The following is a 14,950-nucleotide window of genomic DNA, read 5'->3' on the forward strand; positions in this document are numbered from 1 at the left end:
CCGGGCTAAAAGCTGTTTATCGGATATTGTTTGATAGCTCAATGGTTGTGTTTTAATTCGATGTTACTTGTTTGTACCAATAAAGTGTAGTTACTTACCTGTAACGTAGGTTCTCCGTGGACAGCAGGATAGTCAGCCATCCTGCTGTCCACGGAGAACCTACGTTACAGGTAAGTAACTACACTTTATAGTGTATGTGGTGGTAAGGGGGGTGGAGTGAAAGGGACAGCCAGGCCTTCCCATATCCAGTTCTTATTATCCTCCAATGCAGGGCTGCCCAAATCCGGTCCTCGAGATCTACTGGCAGGCCAGGTTTTCAGGATCTCCACAATGAATATGCATGAGAGAGATTTGCCTGCACTTCCTGCTTGGTATGCAAATCTCTCTCATGCATATTCATTGTGGAGATCCTGAAAACCTGGCCTGCCAGTAGATCTCGAGGACCGGACTTGGGCAGCCCTGCTCCAATGCATAGAAGGCGTGCCATGAAGGAATCTTTTGGAGCATGGGAAATATCCAGTGACAGCAGACAGCGGAGGCACGTCTAGAAATGGGTTCCTAGTTTTTGGCGTACCAGACGCAGGTGTAACGTAACAGTGTTCAGGGGGCCAGATTCCATTATGGAATAAGAGCATAACCTGAGTTCGGTGCCCACAGTCGCACTGGCCATAGACCTAGAGCAGGGGTAGGGAACTCCGGTCCTCGAGAGCCGTATTCCAGTCAGGTGTTCAGGATTTCCCCAATGAATATGCATTGAAAGCAGTGCATGCAAATAGATCGCATGCATATTCATTGGAGAAATCCTGAAAACCCGACTGGAATACGGCTCTCGAGGACCGGAGTTCCATACCCCTGACCTAGAGTAACTGAGCATGCCTATGTATGTAACCTATAGAATTCTATAAGGCAGTGATTCCCAACCCTGTCCTGGAGGAACACCAGGCCAATCGGGTTTTCAGGCTAGCCCTAATGAATATGCATGAGAGAGATTTGCATATGATGGAAGTGATAGGCATGCAAATTTGCTTCATGCATATTCATTAGGGCTAGCCTGAAAACCCAATTGGCCTGGTGTTCCTCCAGGACAGGGTTGGGAACCACTGCAAAGGTGCCCATGTACATCCATTTGCATATTAGAGTTCTTCCATATTCCCTTAGAGCAGGGGTAGGGAACTCCGGTCCTCGAGAGCCGTATTCCAGTCGGATTTTCAGGATTTCCCCAAAGAATATGCATGAGATCTATTTGCATGCACTGCTTTCAATGCATATTCATTGGGAAATCCTGAACACCCGACTGGAATACGGCTCTCGTGGACCGGAGTTCCCTACCCTAACCTAGAGTAACTGAGCATGCCTACGTGTGTAAAGTGTAGTTACTTACCTGTAACGTAGGTTCTCCGTTCATGTACAGCCATTTGCATACTAGAGTTCTTCCATATTCCCTTAGAGCAGGGGTAGGGAACTCCGGTCCTTGAGAGCCGTATTCCAGTCGGGTTTTCAGGATTTCCCCAATGAATATGCATGAGATCTATTTGCATGCCCTGCTTTCAATGCATATTCAATGGGGAAATCCTGAAAACCCGACTGGATTACAGCTCTCGCGGACCGGAGTTTCCTACCCCTGACCTAGACTCACTGTATCATTTCCTCTATCCAACCCTGAGCTGTCCTGTCTGTGCAAATTCGATTGTAAGCTCTTCTGAGCAGGGACGTCTATTGAATGTACAGCGCTGGGAACGCGTTTCCGCGCTATAGATGACAGAGCTAGGATAAGATCTTGTTTTTCTTAACTTCCGATTACTTTCATGTGCACCCCCCCCCCCCCCCCCCGTTTTGCAGCCAGTCTGTCCCCTCCCCGGGTTGATCAACGTGCGCCTCCCTTTCCAAGAGTCCGGGCTGCCAACGCTTTGCACGCGGGCACATCCCTCGCCCAGTCCAACGCCGCGCGGACACTCCGGGCCCGGAGCGTTCTAGAACCCCGGCTCGCCGAACGTTCCATCGGGGAACTCGCCTTCCTCCCTCCAGCTGGCGATTGGCGCCAATCGAACCAATCGGGGGCCAGCCTTTTATTATGATGATGGAATAACTAAAGGAACACCGGGGCGGCACGTGGTGGCGCTTCTCCCCCCCCCCCCTCCCTTTTCCCCAGCTGTCGGCTGCAAGGAGCCGCACCGAACCGAGGAACCTGCAACGAAATCCTCCCCCCCCCCCACAAAAAAAAGCATAATCGGAGGAAGGGGCGCGTGCATTATCCCCATTGCAAGCAACGGAGACCGGGGCGAAAGATGCCATCCGGTTGGGGCAGGCATGCCACCGCCACCGAGGACGATCAGCTGCTGCCCGTCTGAGCGACGATCAGCGGACCCCGCTTGCAAGAGGAGGAAAAGGCGGTGGCTGTGACCTGCCCCGCAGCCCCCGGAGGGGTGGGGGGAAAGTGGTCCGAAAGCAGGCGAGGGGGGGCTCTGGAGGTGGGGGGAGGAGAATCGAAACCAGCAATAATGGACCGAAGCGGATTGGGGGAGGTGGAGCCGACGCCGGACTTCGGGCTTTTTTCTTGCTGATCCGGATGACTTTGATTTTGCATTTTTGAATGGAGGCTCTTTCTTCCCCAAAGTGGACTTAACACTGTGACCTTTGAAATCCATTAACAAAGGAACCCGGGGACCCAGAGAAATGCAGATATAGCTATATTTTTTTATCTAGTCTTATTTTCAATTAGATTTTTTTTTTGGGGGGGGTGGGAGAGCTGTCGATTACGCTATGATGGAACCACCGCCTTGCTCCAAGAAATCTCTCTCCTTGTCCCTACCGGTGCCCAGAGAGGGGCAGGCGACCTTGAAACCCCCCCAGCATCTCTGGAGGCAGCCCCGGACCCCCATCAAAATCAAGCACCGGGGCTACTCGGATACCGATCGCCACCCGCACCGGCAGATGGAGCGGGCCGACGCCATGGACACCAGCGACAGACCCGGGCTGAAGAAGACCCGCATGTCCTGGCCCTCATCCTTCCACGGGACGACCAGCACCAGCCACGGAAGCCACAAGCGGTAAGACTTGGGGTTCTCCTCTTCCCACCCCCACTGAGATTCCGGGGTCTAGCTAGGTGCCTAGCTAATCCCAAAAGCATGGGGCCCCAGTTACAATGCCCCCCGCCCTGAATACAAAGGACTGGTTGGGAGAGGGTTTTGTTGAATCAAGTCCAAAGAATGTCCCCTGTAGGGAGGCAAAGTTGCAATGTCCCGGTCCTGAATACAAAGGACTGGTTGTGAGAGGGTTTCGTTGAATCAAGTCCAAAGAATGTCCCCTGTAGGGAGGCACAGTTGCAATGTCTCCGCCCTGAATACAAAGGACTGGTTGGGAGAGGATTTCGTTGACCCAAGTCCAAAGAATGTCCCCTGTAGGGAGGCAAAGTTGCAATGTCCCCGTCCTGAATACAAAGGACTGGTTGGGAGAAGGTTTCGTTGAATCAAGTCCAAAGAATGTCCCCTGTAGGGAGGCACAGTTGCAATGTCCCCGTCCTGAATACAAAGGACTGGTTGGTAGAAGTTTTCGTTGAATCAAGTCCAAAGAATGTCCCCTGTAGGGAGGCACAATTGCAATGTCCCTGTCCTGAATACAAAGAACTGGTTGGGAGAGAGTTTCGTTGAATCAAGCCCAAAGAATGTCCCCTATAGAGAGGCACTGCTAGTAGGTATGTCCTTAATACAGAGGTGATCTAACTGCAGGAGCCTGCTTCTGGCATGGAGGGTGGAGATCCATTTGGTGCCGTAATCTCTTCCTCTCCCCCCCCCACCCAGCTTACATATACTGCCTGAAAATGTATACAAATCTGAGAATTTCGAACGGGAAATGTTGGATGCCTCTTGTGGTTTGTAAATATTTTTGTTTGGCTGTCCCAAACAGAAGGCTCATTGTAACAGCTGTGTTTATTGGGATGTTTTGTCATTTTCCTAAACAAGCAGAAATCTGTCCCTCAAACAGCAGCTGGTGAAGGTGAAGGGGTGGTTTTGGGTGGGGGGGGAAGAAAGGCAACACCCAAGCAGCATTAGTTTCTCTTTTGAAGACGGCTTAAAAGTAGGGAGAGGGGGACAGACAGAGAGACTGGAATGAACAGATTAAGTTGCGCCCCCCCCCTGGTGCCCCCCTATTTGAAATGAGTGGCTTAGCGTTCGGAGGATGGTGTCCGGAATGGTTTTCTACACTCAGATGCAGGTGTAACCAAATTTTACACGGCTGGATATCCTGGTGGTTGTGGTTTGGGGGTGCGGGGTGGGGAATATGAGCACTGGAATTAGGGTCCCACTAAACGGATTCCCAACCCCCCTCCCCCAAGAACCAAGAGAGCAATCCTAAATTTAAACCCCATTTTACGCGCTTAAATTTCTATAATACTGCCATCCGTGTTCACAAGTGGACATTTCTACGTCGTGATGTCAGTCTTATAACTAGGAGCTTGACTGGCACAGCGCGGAATTAGAGGCGTGTTCACAGGGGAGCGGCATAGGCGGGGCCGACATACGGAATGCTGGAAGTCGCAAGAATAAAAGTCACGCTAGAGTATGAATATTTCCACGAGCTACCGAGCTGCCAGAAATCTGCACGCGCCATCCAATGCCGGTTTTCACGCTTAGAATAGAATAAGCCCACTACCCATGTTGTTATGCTATCTAATGATGGTGTCCTGATAGGAAATTACTCCTAAGTGTTCATGCATTGTAAGCAGTCGTGGGTGCCAGGCCTGATGCCCGCCTGGGTGGCAGAGCTAGGTCTTATCCTGTGCCATCTTGATGGCGGTCTGGGTGCCAGGTTTCAGGTTTATTTAAAACTTGATGATATCGCCTATAAAGACTCGATAGTGGATTCAGTTTTATTTGTTGAGTGGGTACACGGATAAACACCAAGCAAGGTCTAATCTGCCTTCACCCCCAAAATAGATATCAAAACGACATTAGCCCTCTTCTGGTTAATCTGCATTTATTTGTAAAGGGTAGGCACAATTATCGATTAGCCCCCTGCCTCCCCCAAAATGTAAATGGCCGCTGGCAAGCCTGGTCTATTGTTCTGGGGGTAAGGGGGCTCATATGAACCCCTGGAAATTCTGGGGTACAGACAGTGTGAAGGGGAGGGAGGAAGGGGTGATTTCCGATTTTTACCACCATGAGAAGCAGCCCAGGGGACCCTTTTGCGGGATGAAGAATTGAAATTTGGCTCCGGGGTTGCTGGGGGCCCTCTCGGGGGTGTTTTTCTTATTAATAATCTCCTGTCCAGGTTCCAGAGGTGGAAGCTGGGAAGGACGTTTGGATGGAAGCTCCGTTGTTATTGTGGACATGAGATAGGCACTGCCCAGAGGTTAGACTGATACTCTGAGATTCAAGGAGTTCAAATCCCACATGCCTGGCTTTGACCTTCAGCCAGTCACTTTGTTTCCATTATCTCAGACAGTAAGCTCTCCAGGGTAGAGGCATATTCTGCCTGAAAGTGATATTGTAAACCACCCTGAGTTGGAAATAAAAAAAAAAAAAAAATACATTACGTCCAAGCTTCTGTTAAGAGCCAGATCAGCCAAAGTGTTTGTCGATCAGTGGCCACCACAAGCTTCCCCGGGGCCTGCTGAAGACTTGGGAAAGAGCTCCTTGGAGCAGTGGATTCTCCTTAGCTGTGCTGCCAGCTGACTTCTGTCCTCCTAAAATGTTTGTCCCTTCCTCCCCTCCCGCCAGTTGATTCCGCTTGCCTGGCATCCTCGGTGACAGGACTGGCACAGTTGAAGGGAGGCATTCTGCAGCAGTCGGTATTTCCAGAAGGTAATGGCAGGTAGCTCAGAGGAGCAGTTTTCCAGGGTCAGGATGTGAATGTGCAGGACAGCGAGTGAGATCTAGCTGGACCATTCATTCTCTGATTGCCTTTCAGTGAGGAAATATATTATACATGGCCATACATCCTCCACACCAGGTCTAAATCTGGCTCTTTCAACCCTCTCCGTCCCGTTTCAATTGCCTTCCATGGGATGCCACCTCTTCCTCCACTGGAAAGCATTCCCAGCACCATCATCTTCCTCTTTGGTTCTTCCAAGCGCCACAACGTCTAACCACGGAGCCACTAGAGCCAGAGAGGTGCTCACTCCGCGGGTTCTCATTTGTCGCCATAACCTCGGCCGCTCCCTGTCGATGCCCCCAGCCTCACGGCTTCTGAATTGTTCCCTGGCGAAAGAATTTGGTTGCCAAGGATATATGCCATTTTAAAGGCTTAAATATTGCACTGGGTGGAGGGAAAGCGGGGGGAAGGGGTTCCCTGTATAATACAGTGGTACCTTGGAATCCGAACGCCCCAGAACTTGAACGACCTGGAATCCGAACACCCTGCACATTGTGTATGTATGTTTGTGCCCCAGAATCTGAATGCTGCTTTGGAACATTTGTTAATATTTTACCTTAAAATCCAGTGTATTCTCCTGACCTTCAAAATAAAATCCTCCCATCTGCCTTCATTTCTACATAAACTTCTCATCTCTCAATGTTCATCTCGTACCTTAAGATCCACAAATCAAAATCTTCTTCTGATCCCTTCCATCAAAAACTTTTATTACACACGGAAAATAAACTTCTCTGTTACTGCCCCAATGCTATGGAATTCTTTACCACAACTTCTTCGTGATGAACAACAACTAGATAAATTTAAAACAGGCTTAAAGACTTTCCTATTCCGTGATGCATTTATTTCTGTTTAGTAGCTAACTCTCAGTCATCTTCACTCGTTCAACATCACAAATTTATTCTAATGACTTTTCCCTTCCTAAATGTTGTTTTCCCATCCCCTCTTTCTCCCTTTTCTCTCTACATTGTAACTTTACCCTTCCATAAACCTCTTCCCTCACAATCAAGTTTGTCTAGTCTATGTTTTAATATACACTATTTGTACCTCTAAATGTAGAATATTTTAACTCCCCTTCCCTATTTAATTTATATTTTTATTGTAATGTACACCGGCCAGATATTTATTTGATGGTCGGTATATTAAAACCAAATAAACTTGAAACTTGAAACTTGTTAAAATTAGAGTTTGTGGGACCCAGGAACGGATTAATCCAGTTTCTTATTATTTTCAATGGGAAAAATTGTCTTGGAACTCGAACGGGGTTCTGGAACGGATTAAGCACATTATCAGTGAGTGGGTTTCCAGCTGTAATAGAGCAGGTTATTTCGGAGGTGAGGGTGGGAGGTTGGTGGTATTAATCAAACTAGAGAATGACATGGTGACAAAATTCATCACCGTTCCCGTCCCCGCGGGAAACCATCTTCATGTCATTCTTTAAAGAGAGAGGGAAGAATCAGAGTATGAATGGCCACAACTACTGACCCGCAAGCTTTGCTTTGAAGAATGCTGGTGTAGAAGGACCGAGGTTGAAACAGACACTACAGAATGACAGTCTCTGGTATCCAGAGCAGATATTGTGATGTCATAATGCCTCATTCCACCAGTGCCTAAGAGCCAATCACATCAGTGATGTCACAATGGCTCCCATAAGAATCAGAGTATGAATGGCCTCAACCACTGACCCGCAAGCTTTGCTTTGAAGAATGCTGGTGTAGAAGGATTGAGGTTGAAATAGACACTAGAAAATGACATGGGATTATGTCCCGCGGTTATCCGCGGGGACGGGGACAGTGATGAATTTTGTCACCGTGTCATTCTCTAAAATCAAACCTTCCAAGAGGCTCTCGTTGTGAACTTCTACCTCGCAGCAAAGTTCAGCAAGATCCGCTAGTAGAATGCGAAAATGGTATTTGAAATCGAATAATTTGTGGGGCGTCTGTTGAATCCCCGTTTCCTTCTGGCTAATTCTGTAGGGTTTTTCTTCTTTCTTTGCAGCATTGAAATCCAGCCCTTGCCTGCTGCTGTCTTTATTCATTTTTTTTTTATATATATAACATTTTGAAGACCCCCCAGAACTTGTCCTGGGTCTCTGCGCTTGTCTTGTCTGGTAACCACGTTCCAGGAGATCTGGATTTATATGCGCTCTAATTTGCGATCTTTTATTGGGAGGTGGTGGAGGCGACACAGCGCAGCTTGTGTGGGTGTTTCCAGCTTAGTTTTTTGAAACGGTCTGTGCCTTGTCGACGCTTCTTCGTGTTTACTGCTGTCCCTGGGCTGGAGAGTCTCTAATGTTTTCAACCTTTTACAAATAATCCACTACACCACATGCATTAGTAAATTTGATTAGCATTCACGGTGGAGGAGTGGCTTAATGGATGGCAGCCAATGGCATGCGACGAGGACTTTCAGGGGATTCAGCCCTGCTTTTTATTTTTTTTTTTCTTTACTTTTTCTTTGATTTGTTCAAGCAGTCAAATTGCGTCAAACAAACAAACAAAAAAAAAGCAGAGCTCTTGCTGAAGGCCCTGACAGTACTGATCTGAATTTGATTGGCTGAGCAGCAGCTCTGCCTGTTGACTGCTCAGCCAATCAAGATTCAGAGCAGTGCCCTCAGGGCCTTCAGGGAGTGGGATGAATCCCCTGAAGGTCCTGACTACACGCCACCGATGTCAGCAAAGAGGGAAGTTGGGGTTGAAACCCCGTTTCTCCCACTGACGCGTCTGGTGACACAGGCAAATGACTTGCCTTTCCCAAAGGTACACACCTAGAGTTAACATAAGGTGCTCAAATTTGGGACACATAGGACAGAGGCACGGGTAAATTAATTCGTTAACAAGCTGTTAACAATTATTGGCATTAAGAACATAAGAATTACCGCTGTTGGGTCAGACCAGTGGTCCTTCGTGCCCAGCAGTCCACTCCCGCGGTGGCCCTTAGGTCAAAGACCAGCGCCTTAACTGAGACTAGTCCTACCTGCGTACGTTCTGGTTCAGCAGGAACTTGTCCAACCTTGTCTTGAATCCCTGGAGGGTGTTTTCCCCTATGACAGACTCCGGAAGAGCATTCCAGTTTTCCACCACTCTCTGGGTGAAGAAGAGCTTCCTTACGTTTGTACGGAATCTATCTCCTTTTAACTTTAGAGAGTGTCATCTCGTTCTCCATACCTTGGAGAGGGTGAACAGTCTGTCTTTATCTATTAAGTCTATTCCCTTCATTATCTTGAATGTCTCGATCATGTCCCCTCTCAGTCTCCTCTTTTCAAGGGAGAAGAGGCCCAGTTTCTCCAATCTCTCACTGTACAGCAACTCCTCCAGCCCCTTAACCATCTTAGTTGCTCTTCTCTGGACCCTTTCGAGTAGTACCATGTCCTTCTTCATGTATGGCGACCAATGCTGGACGCAGTACTCCAGGTGAGGGCGCACCATGGCCCGGTACAGCGGCATGATAACCTTCTCCGATCTATTCGTGATCCACTTCTTTATCATTCCTAGCATTCTATTCGCCCTTTTCACCGCCACCATACATTGCGAGGACCGCTTCATCGACTTGTCGATCAGAACTCCCAAGTCTCTTTCCTGGGAGGTCTCTCCAAGTACCGCCCCAGACATCCTGTATTCGTGCATGAGATTTTTGTTATCTACATGCATCACTTTACACTTACCCACGTTGAACCTCATCTGCCATGTCGATGCCCATTCCTTAAGCCTAATTATGTCACGTTGCAGATCTTCGCAATCCTCCTGTGGCTTCACTACTCTGAATAACTTCGTATCGTCCGCAAATTTCATCACCTCACTCGTCGTACCAATGTCTAGATCATTTATAAAGATGTTGAAGAGCACGGGTCCAAGCACCGAGCCCTGCGGCACCCCACTAGTGACGCTCTTCCAGTCTGAGTATTGTCCATTTACCCCCACTCTCTGTTTCCTATGCTCCAGCCAGTTTTTAATCCACGTGAGTATTTCACCCTCGATTCCGTGGCTCGCAATTTTCTGAAGTAGTCATTCATGCGGAAACTTGTGGAACGCCTTCTGAAAATCCAGATATACAATGTCAACTGGGTCACCCTTGTCCATTTGTCTGTTTTCTCCCTCAAAGAAGTGCAGCAAGTTCGTCAAACACGATCTGCCTTTGCTAAAACCGTGCTGACTGGTCCTCATCAGTCCGTGTCCGTCAAGGTAATTAATGATGCGGTCCTTTATCAGCGACTCTACCATCTTTCCCGGTACCGAAGTCAGACTCACCGGTCTGTAGTTTCTCGGATCTCCCCTCGAACCTTTCTTGAAGATCGGCGTAACATTTGCCACCTTCCAGTCTTTCAGAATCTCTCCCAATTTGATTGACAGATTGGCTATTGGTTGAAGCATTAATTAGCACTAATCTGCCTTTGCGTTGTTCTAAAACGCTGCAAGCCCAAAGTGTGTCGTGCTCCTCTTTCCATTCTCCAAAGCAGCCCGCTGTGACCAAAACAGGACGAGAGATTCTGTGGCACCAGCCACCCTAGAATGACCCAGGACAATTGGGGGGGGGGGGGGGTCACATTACTTCTGTCTGAAGCCCTGCAGTATTTTTGAAAATGGGTGCAGCCACCTCTGGGGTGAATGGCTCAAGAGCTGATAGGTTTCCTGTAGCAGGAGGGGCTGCAGTGGGGGTAGACGGAGGAGGGGGTTTGGGGGGGCAAGAATGCTCACAGTGGACAAACCCAGAAGTAGAATTTGTGAGTTTCCCACTGTACTCTGGGAAATAGGCCAAAATCTAGTGGTAGGATGCATTGGGGGTGGGGGCAGCTGATCGCACCCCACTCAGTCCCTTCCATTTTTAAAGATTGTCTATGTGCTGGGATCCTGCAGGTAGGGAGGGGCCCAGGGGATGCAGGGGTGGGAACATCTGCTAGGGATATCCTAGGCTTGGATGGTTGTGTTCTCTGGAAACAGAAGCATGCCGTGGCACACTGAGTGCCAAGCTCTGTCTGTGCCAGGGATTTGAGTTGTGACTCACAGCTCTTCTGCAGCGAGCTAAGGGGGGGGGGAGGGGTGGATGTACAGCTCTCTCCCTTATCTAGCATAAACAGCAGGCTTCTGACTAATGCATCGGCCAAAACTGATGGGAGTCTTGACCGGAGGCGCAGGACAGCAAGCGCAGCTCTGGGGTAGAGATGCTCCTTCCCTGCCGTGACCTGGGAGCTGCTTACATGTATTCAGTGACTGGATAGTTTTCCATTTTAGGGTATTCATTATGAGCCCAGAGAAGAATTCAGTATAGATCTAGGGGGCAACCGGCTCTGTGTGTTTCTGTCCTTATTCCGCACCATTTCATGAGAAAACAGACTACAATGGGACCGTGTCCAACAGAGGCACCGAGTATTAAAAAAAAAAAAGTCAGTTCCCTCACCTCTGGCTCATGCCCAGAACTGGGGTAGGGGAGATTTTGTTCAGAAAGTGAGAGCTTCCCTTCCCCCCAGGGCTGGAGATGAGAATCAAGTTTCCCGGCACTTTTGGAAACCCGACAGTCCTTGCGGCTCTCTGCCACGCTGTTAAGCGACTCCCCAACCCTTAGCTGGACCGTATGCCCCTGGCACTTCTGGTCCTTTACAGTTCCCTTGTTAAAAAGTAAAAGCATCTTTCGAGTTTCCCTGTGCACTGCTTGGATCGCCTCCGAAAGATTTTTCTTTGTTACCAGTTTACTCTCTTGCTGCATCCATCCTTCTCCAGATCACTGACCGCTCCCTTCCTCCTCCCTGGGACATGCCTGGTCCATCCGAATCCCAGCGTATAAGGCATTGCAGTAGCAGGTTTATTAATAATCTTCTCAATATGGTCTTTTCTGTTAAAAACGAAGCAGAGAGAAAAGTCCATGACAGGAGAACTCTGTTGGGTACCTCTTGAATGCCTAATTGACTCTCGACCATCTGGCGAGCTTATCTTGCCAGGATGTCTAATCCGAGAAGCAAAACTCTTCAGACATATTCTAATCTAATCTGAGTTTCTGTATTACACTTATCCAGAATAGGGTTCAAGGTGATTTACAAGTAAAAAGGTCCATATGGGGAATTACAATAACAGTGACATTTTGATTACAATTTTTTGTAAAGTTTTTAGTGGCGAGTAGGGAAGGTCTGACACGTAATTTACAATTTGTGGAGGTTTTCTATGGTGAACGTACTGTGTCCGAGATAATATGTTGGTGTCGTACTAGTGAAGGTTTTTCTTGAGAATGAAGCAAAAGAAGTAGGGATAAGAAGATGCTTCCACTTGGGATTAAAAACGTGCAGTCGTTTACGGACAAATCTCAACCAGTCTCATACAATCCACTTGTCATTGTGTCGCGTACAAATCCATTTGGCTCTTGTCATATGTAAGTCCATTTGACTCAACATGGCCAGTGTTTCAACACCCAGAAGCTGTCTTCGTCGGGAGTCAAAGAAGTACTAACCAAAGACTGGAAAGATCTGCAGGTTCACATCATGGACTGTTTTTCTAGAGTAGGAGTCTTTCACGATGAGGGGATCGTAACTCCTGTCCTTTCCTTTTAACTTGACCTTCTTGAGAAGGCAGCGGTGCTTAAGTTACAGGTTGACGAGGTTTTTTTGCGAAAGCTGAGATAGTTCAGTCCAGTCCTAATGGTTGTAGAGAGACTGTTCCATGTTTTGATGGTTGCATAGGTGAATAGGGAGTTATACGTTTAGATTCACTGGTATTTGACTCCTTTGGATGAAGGAAGCATTAATAGGTTTGTGTCGTGGATCCTGGATGATAAATGTGATTTGGAGAAGAGTTGAATTATTTGCTCTGAGGTTTTAGCAAGTAGGGATAAGGCACATGATGACGGATAGTGAAGTATGGGGTAGCATTCTGATATAGTGTTATATTTGGACATATTATGCCTGTCCCCTTGTATTCGCTCCACCCCCACATTTGGCAATTAACACCTTGTAATTCATGCTAATTGGCCCTAATTAGTTACACACACAACTTGGAAAGCACAATTCTATAAAGTATGTGCCAGTTGCAGTGCGTGAATTTGGAAAGAAGGCATGGCCAGGGCCCATCATGGACGTTCCTAAAAGTTATGCGCATTGTTAGAGAATACACCCAATCTGTGTACAACTTAGGCGTAGGTACTTAGGCCTGGTTTTAGCTGGTAACACTGATGCTTAGTGCGATTCTATGAAAGGTACATGTGCTTTGAAGAATCGCACTAAGCGCTGTTTTGTTTTGGTGCCACATGTATAGTATTAGGCCCCGAGTGTGCAAAATTGTACACACAGGTTATAGGTTAATACTGGTTATGCTCTACAATATTCTAAATGAAGTCTCACCCGAGTCTTATACAGAGGCATCAGTACCTCCTTTTTCCCACTGGCCAAACCTCTCCCTATGCAACTCAGCATCCTTCTAGCTTTCGCCACCACCTTTTCAAAGTGCTTGGCCACCTTAAGATCATCACATACAATCCCACCCAAGTCCCGCTCTTCTGTCGTGCACATAAGTTCTTCACCCCCTAAATTGTTCCGTTCTCTTGGGTTTTTGCAGCCCAAATTCATGACCTTGCATTTCTTAGCATTAAATTTTAGCTGCCAAATTTCAGACCGTTCTTCAAGCTTCGCCAGGTCTTTCTTCATGTTATTCGCACCATCAGGGGTGTCTAGTAGTTATAGTAATCCGGCCCTAAATTTGTATGACACAAAGATGGTGATACTAAAAGGTTCTGTTGAGAAGAAGACTAGACTCTCGATGTCGAGTGTATTGTAAGAAAGTGTGTTAAGGAAAGGATATACCTGAACAAACTTTATTTAGTCAGCAGCATAGACTTGACACCTACTGTTTCTGCAGTTCTGCCGTGTGCACTGTTGCCAGCAGATTTTCTCCCTTCAGTGTCTCCAAGATTGATGAATGTGAATTGCAAGTCCAGAACCAATACATAGGAGCATAAGATTAGCCTTACTGGGTCCTTCAAGCCCAGTAGCCCATTCTCACGGTGGCCAATCCAGGTCCCAAAGAGTGGCAACATTCCAGGATCCCAAAGAGTAACAAAAGATTCTAGAAGCCCAAAGAGTGTCAACATTCCAGGATCCCAAAGAGTAACAAAAGATTCTAGAAGCCCAAAGAGTGTCAACATTCCAGGATCCCAAAGAGTAACAAAAGATTCTAGAACCCCAAAGAGTGTCAACATTCCAGGATCCCAAAGAGTAACAAAAGATTCTAGAACCCCAAAGAGTGTCAACATTCCAGGATCCCAAAGAGTAACAAAAGATTCTAGAACCCCAAAGAGTGTCAACATTCCAGGATCCCAAAGAGTAACAAAAGATTCTAGAACCCCAAAGAGTGTCAACATTCCAGGATCCCAAAGAGTAACAAAAGATTCTAGAACCCCAAAGAGTGTCAACATTCCAGGATCCCAAAGAGTAACAAAAGATTCTAGAACCCCAAAGAGTGTCAACATTCCAGGATCCCAAAGAGTAACAAAAGATTCTAGAACCCCAAAGAGTGTCAACATTCCAGGATCCCAAAGAGTAACAAAAGATTCTAGAAGCCCAAAGAGTGTCAACATTCCATGCTACTGATCTAGGGCAAGCAGCTGCCTTCCCCATGTCCCTCTCAATACACATATATTGTGCTGAGAGATTAGGCTCTTGACAAAGGCAGAATTGCCAAAACAGTCAGTGTTGCGTCTATGCTGCTGACTAAATAAAGTTTGCTTTGGATCATCCACTGCTGTATGTTTTGACATCTTTTCCTCACAACTCTTGTATCTCCATTTGAGGAAAAAAAAACATTTCTTGGGTAGATACATACAGTTTGAATGAGAACTCATCGGCCAGAAGAACTCCTAAAGCTTTTAACGTTCATAACCAAGAAATTGAGAACCAGACTACACTCGTAGTTAAAATTGAAGAACATGATTTAGGTCTATCCTGTTCATGGACTCGTATGGTATTTCCCTGCCCCCATTTCCCCTCTGCTTAACAAGTATGAAGGATTTTCTCACCGTGGCATTGCCCATGAAATCTTGGAAAAATAAGAATCATTTAGGTCGAATGGAGAGGAGCCACCACTTTCTGAATGGTAGATACTGTGGA

The 14,950-nt window shown here is 47.2% G+C and overlaps 1 protein-coding gene across 1 annotated transcript in view; it reads left to right on the forward strand.

Annotated features, from left to right (window-relative positions):
• The first annotated feature begins 2,510 nt into the window (after positions 1-2,510).
• PDE4A (phosphodiesterase 4A) overlaps positions 2,511-14,950 on the forward strand; it is a 164,555-nt gene continuing 152,115 nt past the window's right edge. Inside the window, exon 1 of the mRNA XM_033925326.1 lies at positions 2,511-3,047. Within this exon, the coding sequence (XP_033781217.1) occupies positions 2,761-3,047 (287 nt within the window). The 5' untranslated portion in view covers positions 2,511-2,760. The remainder of the gene's footprint in view (positions 3,048-14,950) is intronic.

Source organism: Geotrypetes seraphini, chromosome 16 (assembly GCF_902459505.1).
Source record: "Geotrypetes seraphini chromosome 16, aGeoSer1.1, whole genome shotgun sequence".
Classification (NCBI taxonomy): Eukaryota; Metazoa; Chordata; class Amphibia; order Gymnophiona; family Dermophiidae; genus Geotrypetes; species Geotrypetes seraphini.